At 37.9% G+C, this 13,632-nt stretch overlaps 2 protein-coding genes across 2 annotated transcripts; one reads left to right on the top strand and one right to left on the bottom strand.

Moving 5' to 3' along the window:
• Window positions 1-645: 645 nt before the first annotated feature.
• morn3 (MORN repeat containing 3) lies at window positions 646-1,899 on the bottom strand. Its single transcript, XM_022194601.2, has 5 exons — window positions 1,755-1,899; window positions 1,484-1,641; window positions 1,242-1,401; window positions 951-1,135; window positions 646-789 (listed from the first exon to the last, which is right to left on the bottom strand). Exons 1-5 carry the CDS (start codon window positions 1,897-1,899, stop codon window positions 724-726), a joined length of 714 nt encoding a protein of 237 aa, XP_022050293.1. The 3' UTR covers window positions 646-723.
• Window positions 1,900-3,013: 1,114 nt separating this feature from the next.
• On the top strand, window positions 3,014-12,940 carry tmem120b (transmembrane protein 120B). Its single transcript, XM_022194600.2, has 12 exons — window positions 3,014-3,187; window positions 5,083-5,201; window positions 5,448-5,564; window positions 5,718-5,777; window positions 5,872-5,967; window positions 6,061-6,150; window positions 6,267-6,332; window positions 7,072-7,133; window positions 9,102-9,194; window positions 9,480-9,544; window positions 9,780-9,848; window positions 11,162-12,940. Exons 1-12 carry the CDS (start codon window positions 3,125-3,127, stop codon window positions 11,276-11,278), a joined length of 1,017 nt encoding a protein of 338 aa, XP_022050292.1. The 5' UTR covers window positions 3,014-3,124; the 3' UTR covers window positions 11,279-12,940.
• Window positions 12,941-13,632: the final 692 nt, after the last annotated feature.

Genomic DNA, 13,632 nt, shown 5'->3' with positions numbered 1-13,632 from the left:
CTGAAAGACAATTTTCTGCATAAATACACACCGTTTTTCATCAGCAATCATCCTCATGCTGTACAAAGGCTTTATACTGAAGTTTCTTTAGAATCTAAATCATTACACTTCTTGTATCAGCACAGTTTGACCTCTGGAGTACCTGTTGATATTTAGCTCTAGTGTTCCTCCGTGTTTCATTTTGTAAAGCCTGAGCACTCCACTTGTCTCCTAAATTAGAATGTTGATTTCATCTTTCATTCTTGGAGTACCCCTAGAGAGCTTTTCAGTAAGTCATGTTTATTCACATTTAAATGGTGTTTTGTTCTCATCAGTTTAGAGAAACTGATCTGAGTTAATTGTCAGTGCTGAAGAATGTTAAACTGTGTGCATGAAGAAAAACACCTAATTGTGTGCCTACAATCACTGAATCCACAGCCTTTTATTGTGTGCTTACACTGGTATCAAAGTGGTTTACTCTTCTGAATCCAGTTCTAGACATGTAATTGGGTATTTTTCTTCATGTACAGAGTTTGAATTATCAGAACATTAGCTCAGTTAAATACATATTAAATTTTGGCACTAGAAACACAGGAGCTTGTTTGCTCCTCCAAAACAGACAAATAATCTGACTTAAAATATTAACAATGAATGAAACATTCTGAATACCATTATGCGCTCTCCTTTTATTTGTTCCTTATCAGTGAGCATGTGCTGGAGTGGAAACTTGCTTCTTGTTGTTTATCAGTACTTATCAAGGTAAGCTGATTTGGCTTCCCTTAAAACCAACTCCATGTCCACCAGATGTAGCTTGGGGGGGAAAAAGAAGACAGGTACATGTTTTAATCCACAATATTGCATCAGAAAGAGGATTTGTTGTTGATGCTTATTTGATTGTGTTATGTAAGTGGTGCGAAAATCAAGTAATTTATTTAGATGCATGGCTGTCAAAGTCTGTGGCAGTGTTGTACCTTTGGGATTGGATACTTCACTGGAGCTGGTGCTTCATCCTGGCCAAAATCAGTCAAGGTCCCACATTTTGCCATTCCAGCCACCCAAAAACCTACATAAAGCTGGCCTTTGTCCGAAAAGTAGAACTTTCCATTACCGTTCTTCTTGCCATCTTGCCAGGTGCCTTCATACCAGTTACCATTTGCTATAGCACAAGATGAAAGGCAGATTTTAAAATCCCATACTATGTAAGGGTGCCCAAACCATAACCTATTTTTGACTGAAATGTACGTAAAGCAAATTTCCCTTACAAAACCGAATGATGCCATGTCCGTGATTCTTATCCTTCATCCACTCTCCCTCATAGATGTTTCCGTTCTCATAGTACATCCTTCCCCAGCCGCTGCGTTGGTCCTCACTCCACTCTCCCTCATAAACTGAAGAGTTGTCGTAAAAGTATGTTCCATACCCCTGAAAAAAATAGAAACATATATCACAGATGTAACACACACCTGGCACAGTATGCATGTAAAACATCAAGTCAAAAACATACATGCTTCTTTCCATTCTTCCATCCACCACAGTACTTTCTTGCATAAGCCTTTGATTCTGGAAGCAGAACACTGTAGGTACCACATCCATCACGTTTTCCAAATTTCCACTCTCCATTATAAATGGCACCAGACTTCTTCCAAACTTGAGTTCCTTTGCCTTGGGAAAAAAATACATTTTATGTATAATGAAACAAATGTATGTTATAATTAATGACTAGGCATTCACAGACATTTCAGTAGTTAAGTGGAAGCTGTAACTGAGTATCTCACCATGCTTCTTGTTGTTCTGCCACTCCCCAGTGTACTCATTTCCACTGACTGAGTAAACTGTGTGCCGCAGTCCACATTTCTGCGACTTAATATCTAACAATGTTGAGGCTGGAAGGCTTTTCTTAGATGTTTTAATATGTGGCATGGCTGGAGGTAGCTTGATGTAAACACTGTAAAAATAAAAAGAAATATGTTTGACCTATGAAGCTGTAAAAGTTAGTTTATTTCCATCCACATTTCTATCCATAAGTCAATTTATTTATATAGCACAGTTCAACACAATACAACATTGACTTAAGCACCGCACTTCAGCCATAAAAACATTAAAACTAATTAAAAACAAATAAAACAGTTACACCCTTACATCACAAAACCATTAAAACTACTAAAAACATATCAGTCTAAACCATAAATCAAACAAACCATAACAACAAATGTAATCACCATCAATATAGATAAATCACGGGGTAAGTCATTTGGACTTTGCATCCAGATAAAACTTTAAATTGGTTTTAAACTGGCAAAGCAAACAAGAAAAAATGTAATTAGGGTTTGAAAATCAAGGTGGAGATGCAGTTTTAAGGTCCAGGAGACCTACTAGATCAATGAACCACTAAGAGATTCTGGTCTAATGATGTTAGTAAACTACATGGGACATCAAAGTGCAACAGATCCTCAAATTTATTCTATACAGAAGCAGAAAAGGTCTACAGTGACCTTAATTCAGTGCAGGAGGTCAAATTTAAAGAAGTATATTATATATATTAGAAACATATATTTACTTAATCAAAATATATAAAATTTGACTGAAACATCACATTTTTAGCGATGTATTTTATGAGAGCATGTGTTACATTAGCAAGTTAACTACAAGGCCATTTAAGCTAGCTAAGTTTTATAGGTTACTTACTGTAAACGGTAAAAACAGAACATCAAATATTTATACAAAGGAAAGTACTTTTACCTCAGCGAAGTGTCCAAGCGGATGACTTATTTAAACTCAGTCCGCTTGAAAACTGACACGTTTATATTATGCTTGCTGTATCCTAGCAACAGTAATGTGTACCGTGATTGGTGCCTCATCCGTTTAATTCAGGGGTTGATCTAAAAAAAAAACTAAATATGTTTAGGTATCCTTTCTAAAACTGGAGTCATTTTACTTATTTGTAATATGTTTCTGTTTACTTGTAGCAGGTTCAACTCCGGTTCAAGCGACGTTCGTGTTAACCACGGTTTACGGTGTGCGCATGCTCCGTGCGGCACAGTTAAAAAGCGCCTGAGTGGCCGGAGCAGCCTGCGAGAGGAGAGACTCGGTGGAAGCTGACACTGTGTGGAAGCGTTCTCTTCTACCCATCAGCTACCGGACCACAATGTCCAAACCGAAGTTTCAGACGGAGTGGGAGGAAATTGATGAGGAATATCAACAATTACAGGTGACAGCACTAAGTGTAATAGTATCCGCGGCGGGTTTGCTGGCAGTAGCGTGTCAGGAGCGGATGGCACTGACAGCAGATACTGTGGAGGCTACGGTAGTTTGTCTGGCTCTTTCCTATTCGCCATTCATTCTCTGCTCAGCCGTAAACGCAGCAATAAGCAAGTAGTTACACTGTTGGTGGCGATATTTAAGGAATTTGAGATGTTTCCTGGGGTTTTTTTATCCTCTTTGACTCCACTGTGACATGCGCGTGTAGCCGCTAACGTTAGCAGCAGGGTGCGTGTCTTTTTGCTGCTATTGTGTTTTGCGGCTAATGAGCAGCTACAGTACCTTAGCTAACCCCTCAGTGCAATATGGTGCGATTGATCAATGTTGAGCAACTGCTGTTAAAGTTAGGCAACGGTCGGAAAGGTGCTTTTTGTCCCCATTTCTTTGCCTGGTTGTAACCTTTTGCAAGCACTGAATACATCATCATCCATCATAAAGTTGTCAAGCTAGCTCAGGTTAGCTATAGTTGGCTAACTTGAAAAGACATATGGGAGAGAGTGTTTCTCACTGTGTTATGCATGAGGCATTTGATATTGTGTGATTATGCAGCTGGTATTAGACAGCTGGGAATGAGATGCCATCAAAATGTAAAATCTAGAGCTGCTCCACAGGGAAGGATGATGATGATGATGATGATGGTGATGATGGTGATCGTCATCTGCCCAGGGATTTTCCCAAATGAAGTTTACACCTGAGCTTCTGCATTTACATCCTGATTTTAATTCTTTCTGTCATACCAGGTTTAGATCTTATGTTTGGGGTTTGTGGGTTTACAGATGCTTGATCATGTGTACAGAAAACTATCATGTGATGTACTGTATACACTGGAAACGGTGGTTTGTGTGTCTAGCTTTTCAGTTTCCTTTTTCAAGCTCAGAAGCTCTTTCAGGATGTTACCAACTTTGATTAATTGCACAAGAACACAATGGATTAGTAATCCACCAGGTACTGATTTCACAACCTTATCACACTCTGTCTCTGTTCTCTGTCTAGTACAGGACAGGCCAGTTAAAATGTAATGTGTCTTCTGTGTATGTTTAAGCCACATTCCTGAAAAAGCCTAGTTTCAAGCCGTTCTATTTAGATGACAGGACAGATACGGTCTTTGTTCAGGTCTTCTTTCGTTCCCTGCTTAAATCAATTTTCTATGATGCATGTCTTAAAGAAAGTTGACCTTTTCCCATGTTCCTAGTGTTGCACCACATGACCCCATTAGGGTCTGTGTAGATTGTAAATGTGGGTTTCTGGGAAATAAAAGGCTGTCCTGGTTGTGCAAATCCTTTTGGGGTTGGATGGTAACAAGTCCCTAACCTCAGACCACAGGATTATCTGCTGATTCCAAGACTCCACAGATTCAGTCCAGTTTTATAAACCAGAGATGATAGAAAACGTGCAGCTGAAAGCTACCAGTAAAAGTGCACATAAAGTGGAATATTTATTTCACCACATAATGTGATGTCATGGGCTGTTTGTGTTTAGACAGAAGGGTCAAACAAGATTTCACGCCATGGAGCATTTCCATCTCTGGTGAAAAGAGACTCTGTTTGCCAAGAGCTTTCCACTGTTGTCCATTAAGATTTTTTATTTTTTTTGCTTGGCAAAGGTTTGGGTGAGACGGGGACGTATTTTCACTCTTTCAAAGAAATGTTTTAAAGACAATGTGGAAAAATTCAGTTTGAGGTCTTTTATTGATTGGTTGTAAATGCCTATTAGCAGTGATTTGTACGTGTATTTTTATGTGTTTGTGATATAAGAAACAGACGATGTCATTTATTGCATATTTCAGACAAGCAGCGGATGTTTCTACACAGTCTCTAACCAAACATTTGTTTGTGTGATCTGCAGGAAACTCACAAAATATACAGACAGAAATTGGAGGAACTCACCAATCTTCAGACAACATGCAGCAGCGCCATCAGTAAACAAAGAAAAGGCCTAAAAGACCTCAGACACAGCTTGTCCAAGTTAGTACAATGTGCAGTTGGTAAAAGCGATATTTAGCAGGAATGACAAATAGCAGGTGAAGTTCTACAGCTAAATGTGACCGTTCAGTGTGTTTCCCATACATTGAAAGGAAGTGATCGTATAGTGTTTTTCATTTTGTTTTGGTTAAGTACTTGACAGTCTGCATACTTGTAGTTATTTTCAGTGTACATCTATCTATATTTATATATAGTTTCACTCATGAATTCTCCATCTCTTCTTTCCAGGTGTGTGCAAACATGTGAAGAGAAAGAGTTGAAACTAATAACAGACATCAAGACACAAATCAAAGATAAAGAAAATGTTTTCTTTGATATGGAAGCATATTTGCCAAAGAAGAATGGGTAAGTTACTTTTTCATGACATGAGCTCAATATTCAGCAGTATTTGACCTGGCTAAGCATGGAGAAACACACTAGATCATCAAAGCTGTAAAGGTCACCCTGTGTCTCATCAGTAAACTACATTGTTTGTTTATATGCTTGTTTCATTTACAGGCTGTACTTGAATTTGGTCCTGGGCAACGTGAACGTAACGCTTCTCAGTAACCAGGCAAAGTATGTAAAGCATTTTGCCTTAAGTTCTCCTTGAAACGTAGCTTTTCTGCATGTTGACACTCTGTCATATTCTCCTTTCTCTGTTTATTCACAGATTTGCCTACAAAGACGAGTATGAGAAATTCAAGCTTTATATGACAATAATCCTGATGTTTGGAGCAATAACCTGCCTCTTCTTTCTCAACTGTCGGTGAGAAGACATTTCTCCCTGAAGCTTTGCTGTTGGTGGGATTTATTAAATGGTGACTCATTGTTTATGTCATGGTTTTTTGACTTTGTTTAGAGTCACTGATGAAATCTTCAATTTTCTGCTGGTGTGGTACTACTGCACACTGACCATAAGGGAAAGCATCCTCATGAGCAATGGCTCCAGGTTTGTTGTGACCCTATTCCTCATTACCGTAGAATTTCTGATTTTTCTACAATGGGAATTTAAAATTTGGAAGTGTTTTTCTTCATGTCTTCCCCTCATCTTCATGTGTTTTTCAGGATCAAAGGTTGGTGGGTGTCTCACCATTATGTGTCCACCTTTCTGTCAGGTGTCATGCTTACCTGGTGAGATATTGTCTTTGATTTTATAGTATCATTTTGGAGCTTTTCTGCTCAGCCACTTAAAGACAACATTATCAGAATCAGAAATACCTTATTGATCGCACAGGAGAAATTGCTTACGTTGTTGTTGCTCCCGTTCAAAATCTTAGAAATATTAGAATCAGAAAAAGCTTCATTGCCAATTGAGCTCACACACACACACACACACACACACACACACACACACACACACACACACACACACACACACACACACACACACACACACAGATTTTTTTCCTTGGTAACTGACACTTGCAGTGCTCACAAAAGGTTAGTTAGACCATAAGTACTAAATTACTAAATATAAACTCCAGCCATATTACAGGTGACCTATGAAGAGGATGAAACATTAAAAGTGAATAAATGAAATGAATAAATAAACGTGGAATTAACTTGAAGACAGGATGTACTACAAAAACAGTGGTATTATATTAGTGCAATAAAATAAATTACAATATTGCACATGGGTATTAAAAATTGCACATGAATTGCACGAGTTTGATGTAAACATAAAATATATATAGGAATAAGTAGGAAAGTATGTCCTGTAAACCTAGATAGAAAGGGCAAAAGAATAAATCTAAATATACAGTGTAATAAATAGTGTTTTTTGCACAGAGGTAATAAATAGAGTGCTATTGCATTGAGATGCGTAGTGATTGGATCAGTATATGTTGATTAATCTTGTGTGTTTCCACAGGCCAGAGGGACCTATGTATCAGATGTTCAGGAGCCAGTTCCTTGCTTTCTCCATCTATCAAAGTAAGAGCTGTAAATCGGTTTATTCAACAAACTGTGTTACATTCTTCTGTATGTGTGTAGACGCTCTGGGGTTTATGGAGGCAGTAGCAGTATTATCATACAATATACAGCTCTCTCTTTGTATTTGTACATTTGCTGCATTTTTTTTTACTGAAATCAAATCAAGTTTATTTAGATAAAACATTGTAAAATAACCATGTTCAAGTTTTTTAACATGCTGGAAGACAAACAACAGTATGTGGGGAAAAGTATGACAACAAAACAAAAGTGAACAAGATTAAAGCTTGTAAAGTCAATTTGCAAAGCCAATAAACTTAACAGGATAACAACTTTCAAAATCAACTTCTTGCATAAAGAAATATGAAAATACTACAAATAATTTTTAAAACAAACTTAAGAGCCAGATGAGTTCCTGGATACAGCGCTGCAACTTGCAAGTGATTATTATTACTTTGTAATATTTACTAAATAGCATGAAGCCAAAATATCCATGCAGTGAGAGGCTACGGCACAGTTAATGAGGAAATAACACAAAAAGCAGACAGTATTAGTAATAATATGGTGATCTGTTTATATTGGAACACACTCTCCTCATTTTTTTTCCCCTCGAATGTTCCTGAGTCGGAGGCCGTTGTGCTGCGATGCCGTGTTGTGATAGCACACTGATCCCAGAGCAGGTCAAGGCCGGCAGCACCTGCAACGCAAAGTTTGTTGCCTAACCGTGACATGTCATTTTCAATCGCTCTACGTCAATGAAGTCGGCGCAGAAGTCGATCAAATAAAGTGCGGACAATGTTAAGGTTAGGAAGAGGTAAATATCTAGGAAGATGAAACGGCCAAACACTAAATGACCTCGAACTAATAAAGGATAGTTTTATTTAATCATGAATCTCCTTTTACTTGTGCTGTTGAAGGTTGTGAGATATTCGATGTGTCATCTCTACCCTTGTGAAAATGATTGTGTGTAAAGTAGAGCAGGTTTTCTCAGCAGAACGTGGAAGGGAAGTGATTATCACACGTTAGTGGTTACAGTCACTGCTTAGTACATCACATGTGGACTCATGTGTCAGCGCAGTGATGAGGCTCTCTGCTCGGGGTTTTTGGTTAAAGGTCAAACGTTTAAGTAGACAGATGTTCACTTGAATTAAAAGAATACAGAAAAAATGGTAAAAGTCTGGAAGCAAGAATCTATTCTGTATGTACACTGTCATATACACCAATACTGTCATTTTTTACAAACTCTAAAAACAACAGTAAATATCTGTAAAATAATGATATTTTAACTGATACAAAATAAAACTGTCAGTTTAAAAAAATAATTACTATTTGTAAAAAAAAAAAAAAAAATACAGATCTGCTGATGTGGACATTTACAGTTTGGGACTTTTTTTTTTTTTTTTAACTTTTTTGTGTTATTTTGCTAGTTATTATCTGAAACAAAACAGGGAAAATCTGTAAAACATGTTTTTGTTTTTTTTAAACATTTTTTCTGTCCATTCTCAACATATGGAATTTTCTTCCAAACAGCAGTAAATATCTGTAAAATTATATTTTTAGCTAAAAATAGTCTAATTTTTGGTTTTTAAAGTGCAAATAATTACTTCCTTTGTATTTTTAGTTTCTGTTTTCGGAAACAAAACGGGGAAAATCTGTAAAACAAAAATTACAGTTAAAACTAGTTAAAAAATATTCTTTCCTTTTTATACTGTCGCAACTTTAACTGAGGTAACACAAAACTTCTCATGACAGACTTTTTGTTGTTTCATTTTATGGATTCTAACTGGTGTTAAGTAGACCACAGTCCTCCGTAAACAGAACTTGTTTTTGCTGTATATAATTGGACACTTTTTTGACATTTTCTATCGTCAGAACTGAGTCTAACTGAGTCCTGCTGATCTGTTCGTCTTACAACGTTGACGGTGACGTGCTGCGATGCCTTTTAATCTTTGCGATGGCTTTGTCCCGCAGGCTTTGTTCAGTTCCTGCAGTATTACTACCAGAGCGGCTGCTTATACAGGCTGCGAGCTTTGGGAGAGAGAAATCAGCTGGACCTCACAGTGGGTGAGTTGTCTGCTATTTTTGGTGGCAGTCATTTCAGTCGTTTGAACTCTTGAGCCATCTGTAGCGCCATGCTTGGAAAAAAAAAATAGGGTAAAGGTGAGAGATGAGGACAGCTGCTAACATCAGCACACTGGAGAGCAGATGTCGAAGTGATTTGACCTCAGAGAATTTGCTTCTTAAACTACTTCTAATGTCAAATAGTTGTTGAGTTGGAGCACATCAGTCACTTGTGTAGTGTTCTGTGTCATGTCGGGTGAAGGTTACAGCTCTTGTGTGTCTGTGCAGAGGGATTTCAGTCCTGGATGTGGAGAGGACTCACATTTCTGTTGCCTTTCCTCTTTTTTGGCCACGTAAGTCAAACTTTTCTTGTGTTTTCTGCTTGTGTTTAACATCAGATTGCAGCTTTATTGCCGTATTTTAAATAGGAGAATTTGCACAAAATCTTCTAAGCTCGTGAGTTCACATTAAATTTTGCGTCAGCGTTTGTTGTTTTTGGGAGAAAGATGTGGATCAAAGGCATATTTGCTTGTGCCACCAGAGTGTGCAGCGACATTGTGAAAGATAACGCCTCCCCTTCCTTCACAGTTCTGGCAGCTGTACAACTCAGTGACCCTATTTCGCTTGGCAGGACACGAGGACTGTAAGGAGTGGCAGGTAAGGATCAAATTGGCAGATCCATCACTTAAGCTGAGTTAGAAACGCTTTGGTTTAAGAGGAAAGCGTGTAAAAGGAGCTCCTTTGAAAATCATTTGTGCATTTACTCGTCTTTATGGAAGCAGTGTCCTTGTAAATTCACATTCAGGGTCATATTCAGACATACAAGTCGGTCAATAAATGTGAAATGTGGAGTTTCTGATCTCTAATGTGTTATTATGAGGTAGTTTTTCAATAGTGAGTGGTGAAAACTAGAAGACTGCGTGCTATTAAACTTCTACTAAAATCAGCTTTTCAAAGGAAGTGCATTCATGTTTTACATAATACATTTCGATCCCTTTTCTACTGATGTGATCTGAGTGCTGCTTCCACTCTGCAGCGAGGGCTGGCTCAGAGTTTGTTCAACACGTAACTCTTCTATGAACCAGTTTGGTTTTCAGTGAGATGGAAAACCACAGTAGAGCCACATTATTATGTCACCGTATACAGTAGAAGGAGACCATTTTTTATTAATAAGTGATTGTTCCCATAATAAATAATTCTGGAATTTGTAAAGACTTGACCATAATGAACATAAAAAACATTAGTTTTTTTTCATTTTTGATAAAAAATGTGTGTAAGATAAATCCCATGTTCTTCAAAAGTCTCTCAATTATTTATTGACCCTAGTATATCCCAATACTTAGTGTGTCAAATGTAGTAAAAATACAAACATGTCCTACTATGCGTTATTGTGATTAAGCAGAATGCTTTTCTGACCTTTCTTACCCACAATCCTTTACTCTTATACACTGTAATGTCTCGCGTGACTATATCCAGACAGATAGCAGCTCATTTTTCACTAGAAGACTGCAGCACTAAAAGTTTAAGGTGCAATATTATGATGGAGTAGTATGTTCCAATTGTGTCTATACTGCATGAGCTGGTATGTAGTTTGTAAGGGGTGCTATAGAACTTACTTAAAGTGAAGAGAAAAAGTATGCCACTTGCAACTGCTTTTTTTTTTTTTTTTTTTTAAATGGAGTTCACGAAGTTTAAGTTTGCCTTGCTGGTCACAGACATGAACAGCTCTTGATTGTCGACCTGCAGAAGCTGTGATTGTGCTACTCTTGAGCACGTTTTCCTAGCCAAGAGGAAAAGAACTCATTCAAGATTCGACACCAGAGAAAATGGGAATAAATGTACATAGAACTTTTGTCACAAGAAAACACCACATGTTGAAAAGTCAAGTCAAAAGATGTGAGGGTTATTATTTGGAGTCGTGCAGCTGCCATGACTCCTATTGAAACACTCATTTTCCCGTTTTCTTCCAGGTTTTCATGCTGGCACTGACATTTCTCGTCCTCTTCCTGGGAAATTTTCTCACCACGTTGAAAGTCGTCCACCAAAAAATCCAGAAAAACCAGGAAAAGGTGCAAAAAAGTGACTGAGAACAACCTCAGCGAGACGCGTCGGACCCTTCAGACGGCCAGTAACCTTGAAGCAACGCGCACAACCGCTCCACAGACCGACCACGGTACGATCAGGCCGAGAGAACACGACGCTGAAACCACCGTTCCTCTCAGGCTTCGATGGCAGCAGCAGCGTCCAGCCAAAGCGTGTGGCAAACATGCTATTACTTCCCAATGACTCGATGTTGATGTTGCTGCTCAGTCGGGCTCGACACACAGTGGTGTTGACCCGACACACAAACCGTTCGTCTCTTTATCCTGTACATAAAATGTGAGTGGAAGGAATGTGTTTTGTTTGGGTGTTTGTGTCGGTTCGTGGATCTGTCGGAGAGCCTTTGTTCAAATCATATGCAACTTACAAAGAGGGCAGGTAGCATCGGGTAACGGAACAGGAAATGGTTTGCCTTTGAAGACCAAACGTCTGTCATGCTTCATACTTCTGTGAAGTAGCTACGGTCAAACTGTCTCTGGCTCCAGCAAAATTGAACACATTCAGCTCCATTTTCCTTTTATCATGTAGTTCTCAAATCCCTGCTAGCCGTCATTTTTACTCGTCTTTTGGTCTCTGAAATGACAAATGTAGGTCAACAATTTTTAAATGTACAATGGATGCTCGACTTTCCCCCTAATGAACTGCCCCCTGGTTGTGCTCTTTTTCTGTGGCGAGTCAGAGGCAGCTCTGTTTCTTATTGTTGCAACTACAAGTGAATGCAACGCTGTTTTCCCCTTTCAGGCAGTGGTTACAAAAGCCATAACTGTTTTGTGTGCTCTTATGCCTAGATGTGGTTATCCGGTTAAGTCACAAGAAGACGCACGGGGAAAAAACTTGTACTGTCTCCACAAATCACTGAGGACTAACGCAGATTATTGTGTGAAGTCATCCCTAGAAGTTACATTTTATGTTCTCATTAACTAAATATACTAACAAAATGTAACGTGTATAGATAGATTTATCAAGTTGGTCTAAGTCTTGCAGGTGTAGGCAGGTGATTTATATTCATTTTACCACTTGAAGTCCAGGTGCAGGTTTTGGTTTTTTCATTACTGAGCTGGCAGTTATCAATTTGTTATGTGACGTTGCAGAAATGTATTCTGGTCAAATGCTGCTATTGGCACTAGTACTGTAAATCTATTATATATACAAAAAACAAGATGTGCTGGATTATTTTTCTAATTACGATCAGCATATACCATTAAATATTTGTATTAATGAATTTATGGTCACATGTTTCACTCTGGTTCATAACAAACTTGTCTCTAATGCCTTATTCTGGGGAAACAAAAACTTTTATTTTGAAAGCCATTACATTCATGTCCTCTCTTCAGTGCAATCGTGCTTCTAAAGAGAATCACTGGTATTTCTGCATCACTTTTATTAAAGGGAGAACTGAATCGTGTTGAGTTGTCAACCAGAATGTTACGTTTGATGTAGGAGCTGCCAGAATGCAACAAGATTTCCTCATTTTTATGATGTAGCTGCTCATTTCTAAACTGTAACGGGTGCCTGAGTGTGATCAGTAACACCAGACAGTTGACAGTTTCTCAAACTGTGTACATTGTTGTAAAAAAAAAAAAGAAGGAAATACTAATGATACACCTGAATAAAAAACATGTCAGTGGTTCTTGCTCGCTGACACAGAAGGTAATTGTGTTTATTTCAGTGCTGAAAATTCACTTTATTGTGCCACAGCTAATATACTCTACAGCCAATAGACACATTCTGGTTTTCTGCCTCTAGTGGGCGCTGTTGGTAAAGCTAAGAGCTCAGCTTCAGGCTGACAGAACCCCAAAACAACTGGTTTCTCTGTTTTTTGTTCTGCTGGGGAGGAAGAAGAGACACTACAGGCAAAAAACACTTTTCATTCACTGGGTTAAGTTTTCTTTCAGACTAGTGGAAAAAGCATCCACAATGTATGCTTAGGTGTTTGTTTTACCCCACTTTGACTATTAGATATACAAATTTAATTAGATAATGCCTCATTTGTATAGTTAAACATAAATATTCTGAGAAATTATTACCAAAAATAATTGTCTTAAGTTATCAACAGTATACACTACCAGTCCAAAGTTTGGAAACACCTCGTTCAATGCTTTTTATTTATTTGTATTATTTTCTTCATTGTAGATTAATATCGAAGATTAACACTTTTTTGTTTACAAGATAATTCCATCTGTATTCTTTTATAGTTTTAATGTCTTGTAGCTGCTTTGTTAGCATGTTTTTAGCTAGTACGCTTTTAGTTGAGAAAATGAGTTGTTATTTGTTTGGATCACTGATTTCTTTTTTTACTAACTATCATATGATGTTTTTGGGTTTAGACAACTTAAAAAAA

Source organism: Acanthochromis polyacanthus, chromosome 18 (genome assembly GCF_021347895.1).
Source record: "Acanthochromis polyacanthus isolate Apoly-LR-REF ecotype Palm Island chromosome 18, KAUST_Apoly_ChrSc, whole genome shotgun sequence".
Lineage (NCBI taxonomy): Eukaryota > Metazoa > Chordata > Actinopteri > Pomacentridae > Acanthochromis > Acanthochromis polyacanthus.
The sequence above is the reverse complement of the archived record's forward strand: the minus strand, read 5'-3'. Positions and strand labels throughout refer to the sequence as shown.

Bases quoted from the DNA above. Each gene is read 5' to 3' on its own strand.
- tmem120b (XM_022194600.2), top strand. From the start codon at position 3,125: ATGTCCAAACCGAAGTTTCAGACGGAGTGGGAGGAAATTGATGAGGAA. The intron at 5,202-5,447 runs GTTAGTACAATG...TCTTCTTTCCAG, and splicing joins CTCAGACACAGCTTGTCCAA to GTGTGTGCAAACATGTGAAG. The intron at 5,778-5,871 runs GTATGTAAAGCA...GTTTATTCACAG, and splicing joins CTTCTCAGTAACCAGGCAAA to ATTTGCCTACAAAGACGAGT.
- morn3 (XM_022194601.2), bottom strand. From the start codon at position 1,899: ATGCCACATATTAAAACATCTAAGAAAAGCCTTCCAGCCTCAACATTG. The intron at 1,642-1,754 runs GTGAGATACTCA...TTTTTTCCCAAG, and splicing joins GCAGAACAACAAGAAGCATG to GCAAAGGAACTCAAGTTTGG. The intron at 790-950 runs GTACAACACTGC...TTCCCCCCCAAG, and splicing joins TGAAGTATCCAATCCCAAAG to CTACATCTGGTGGACATGGA.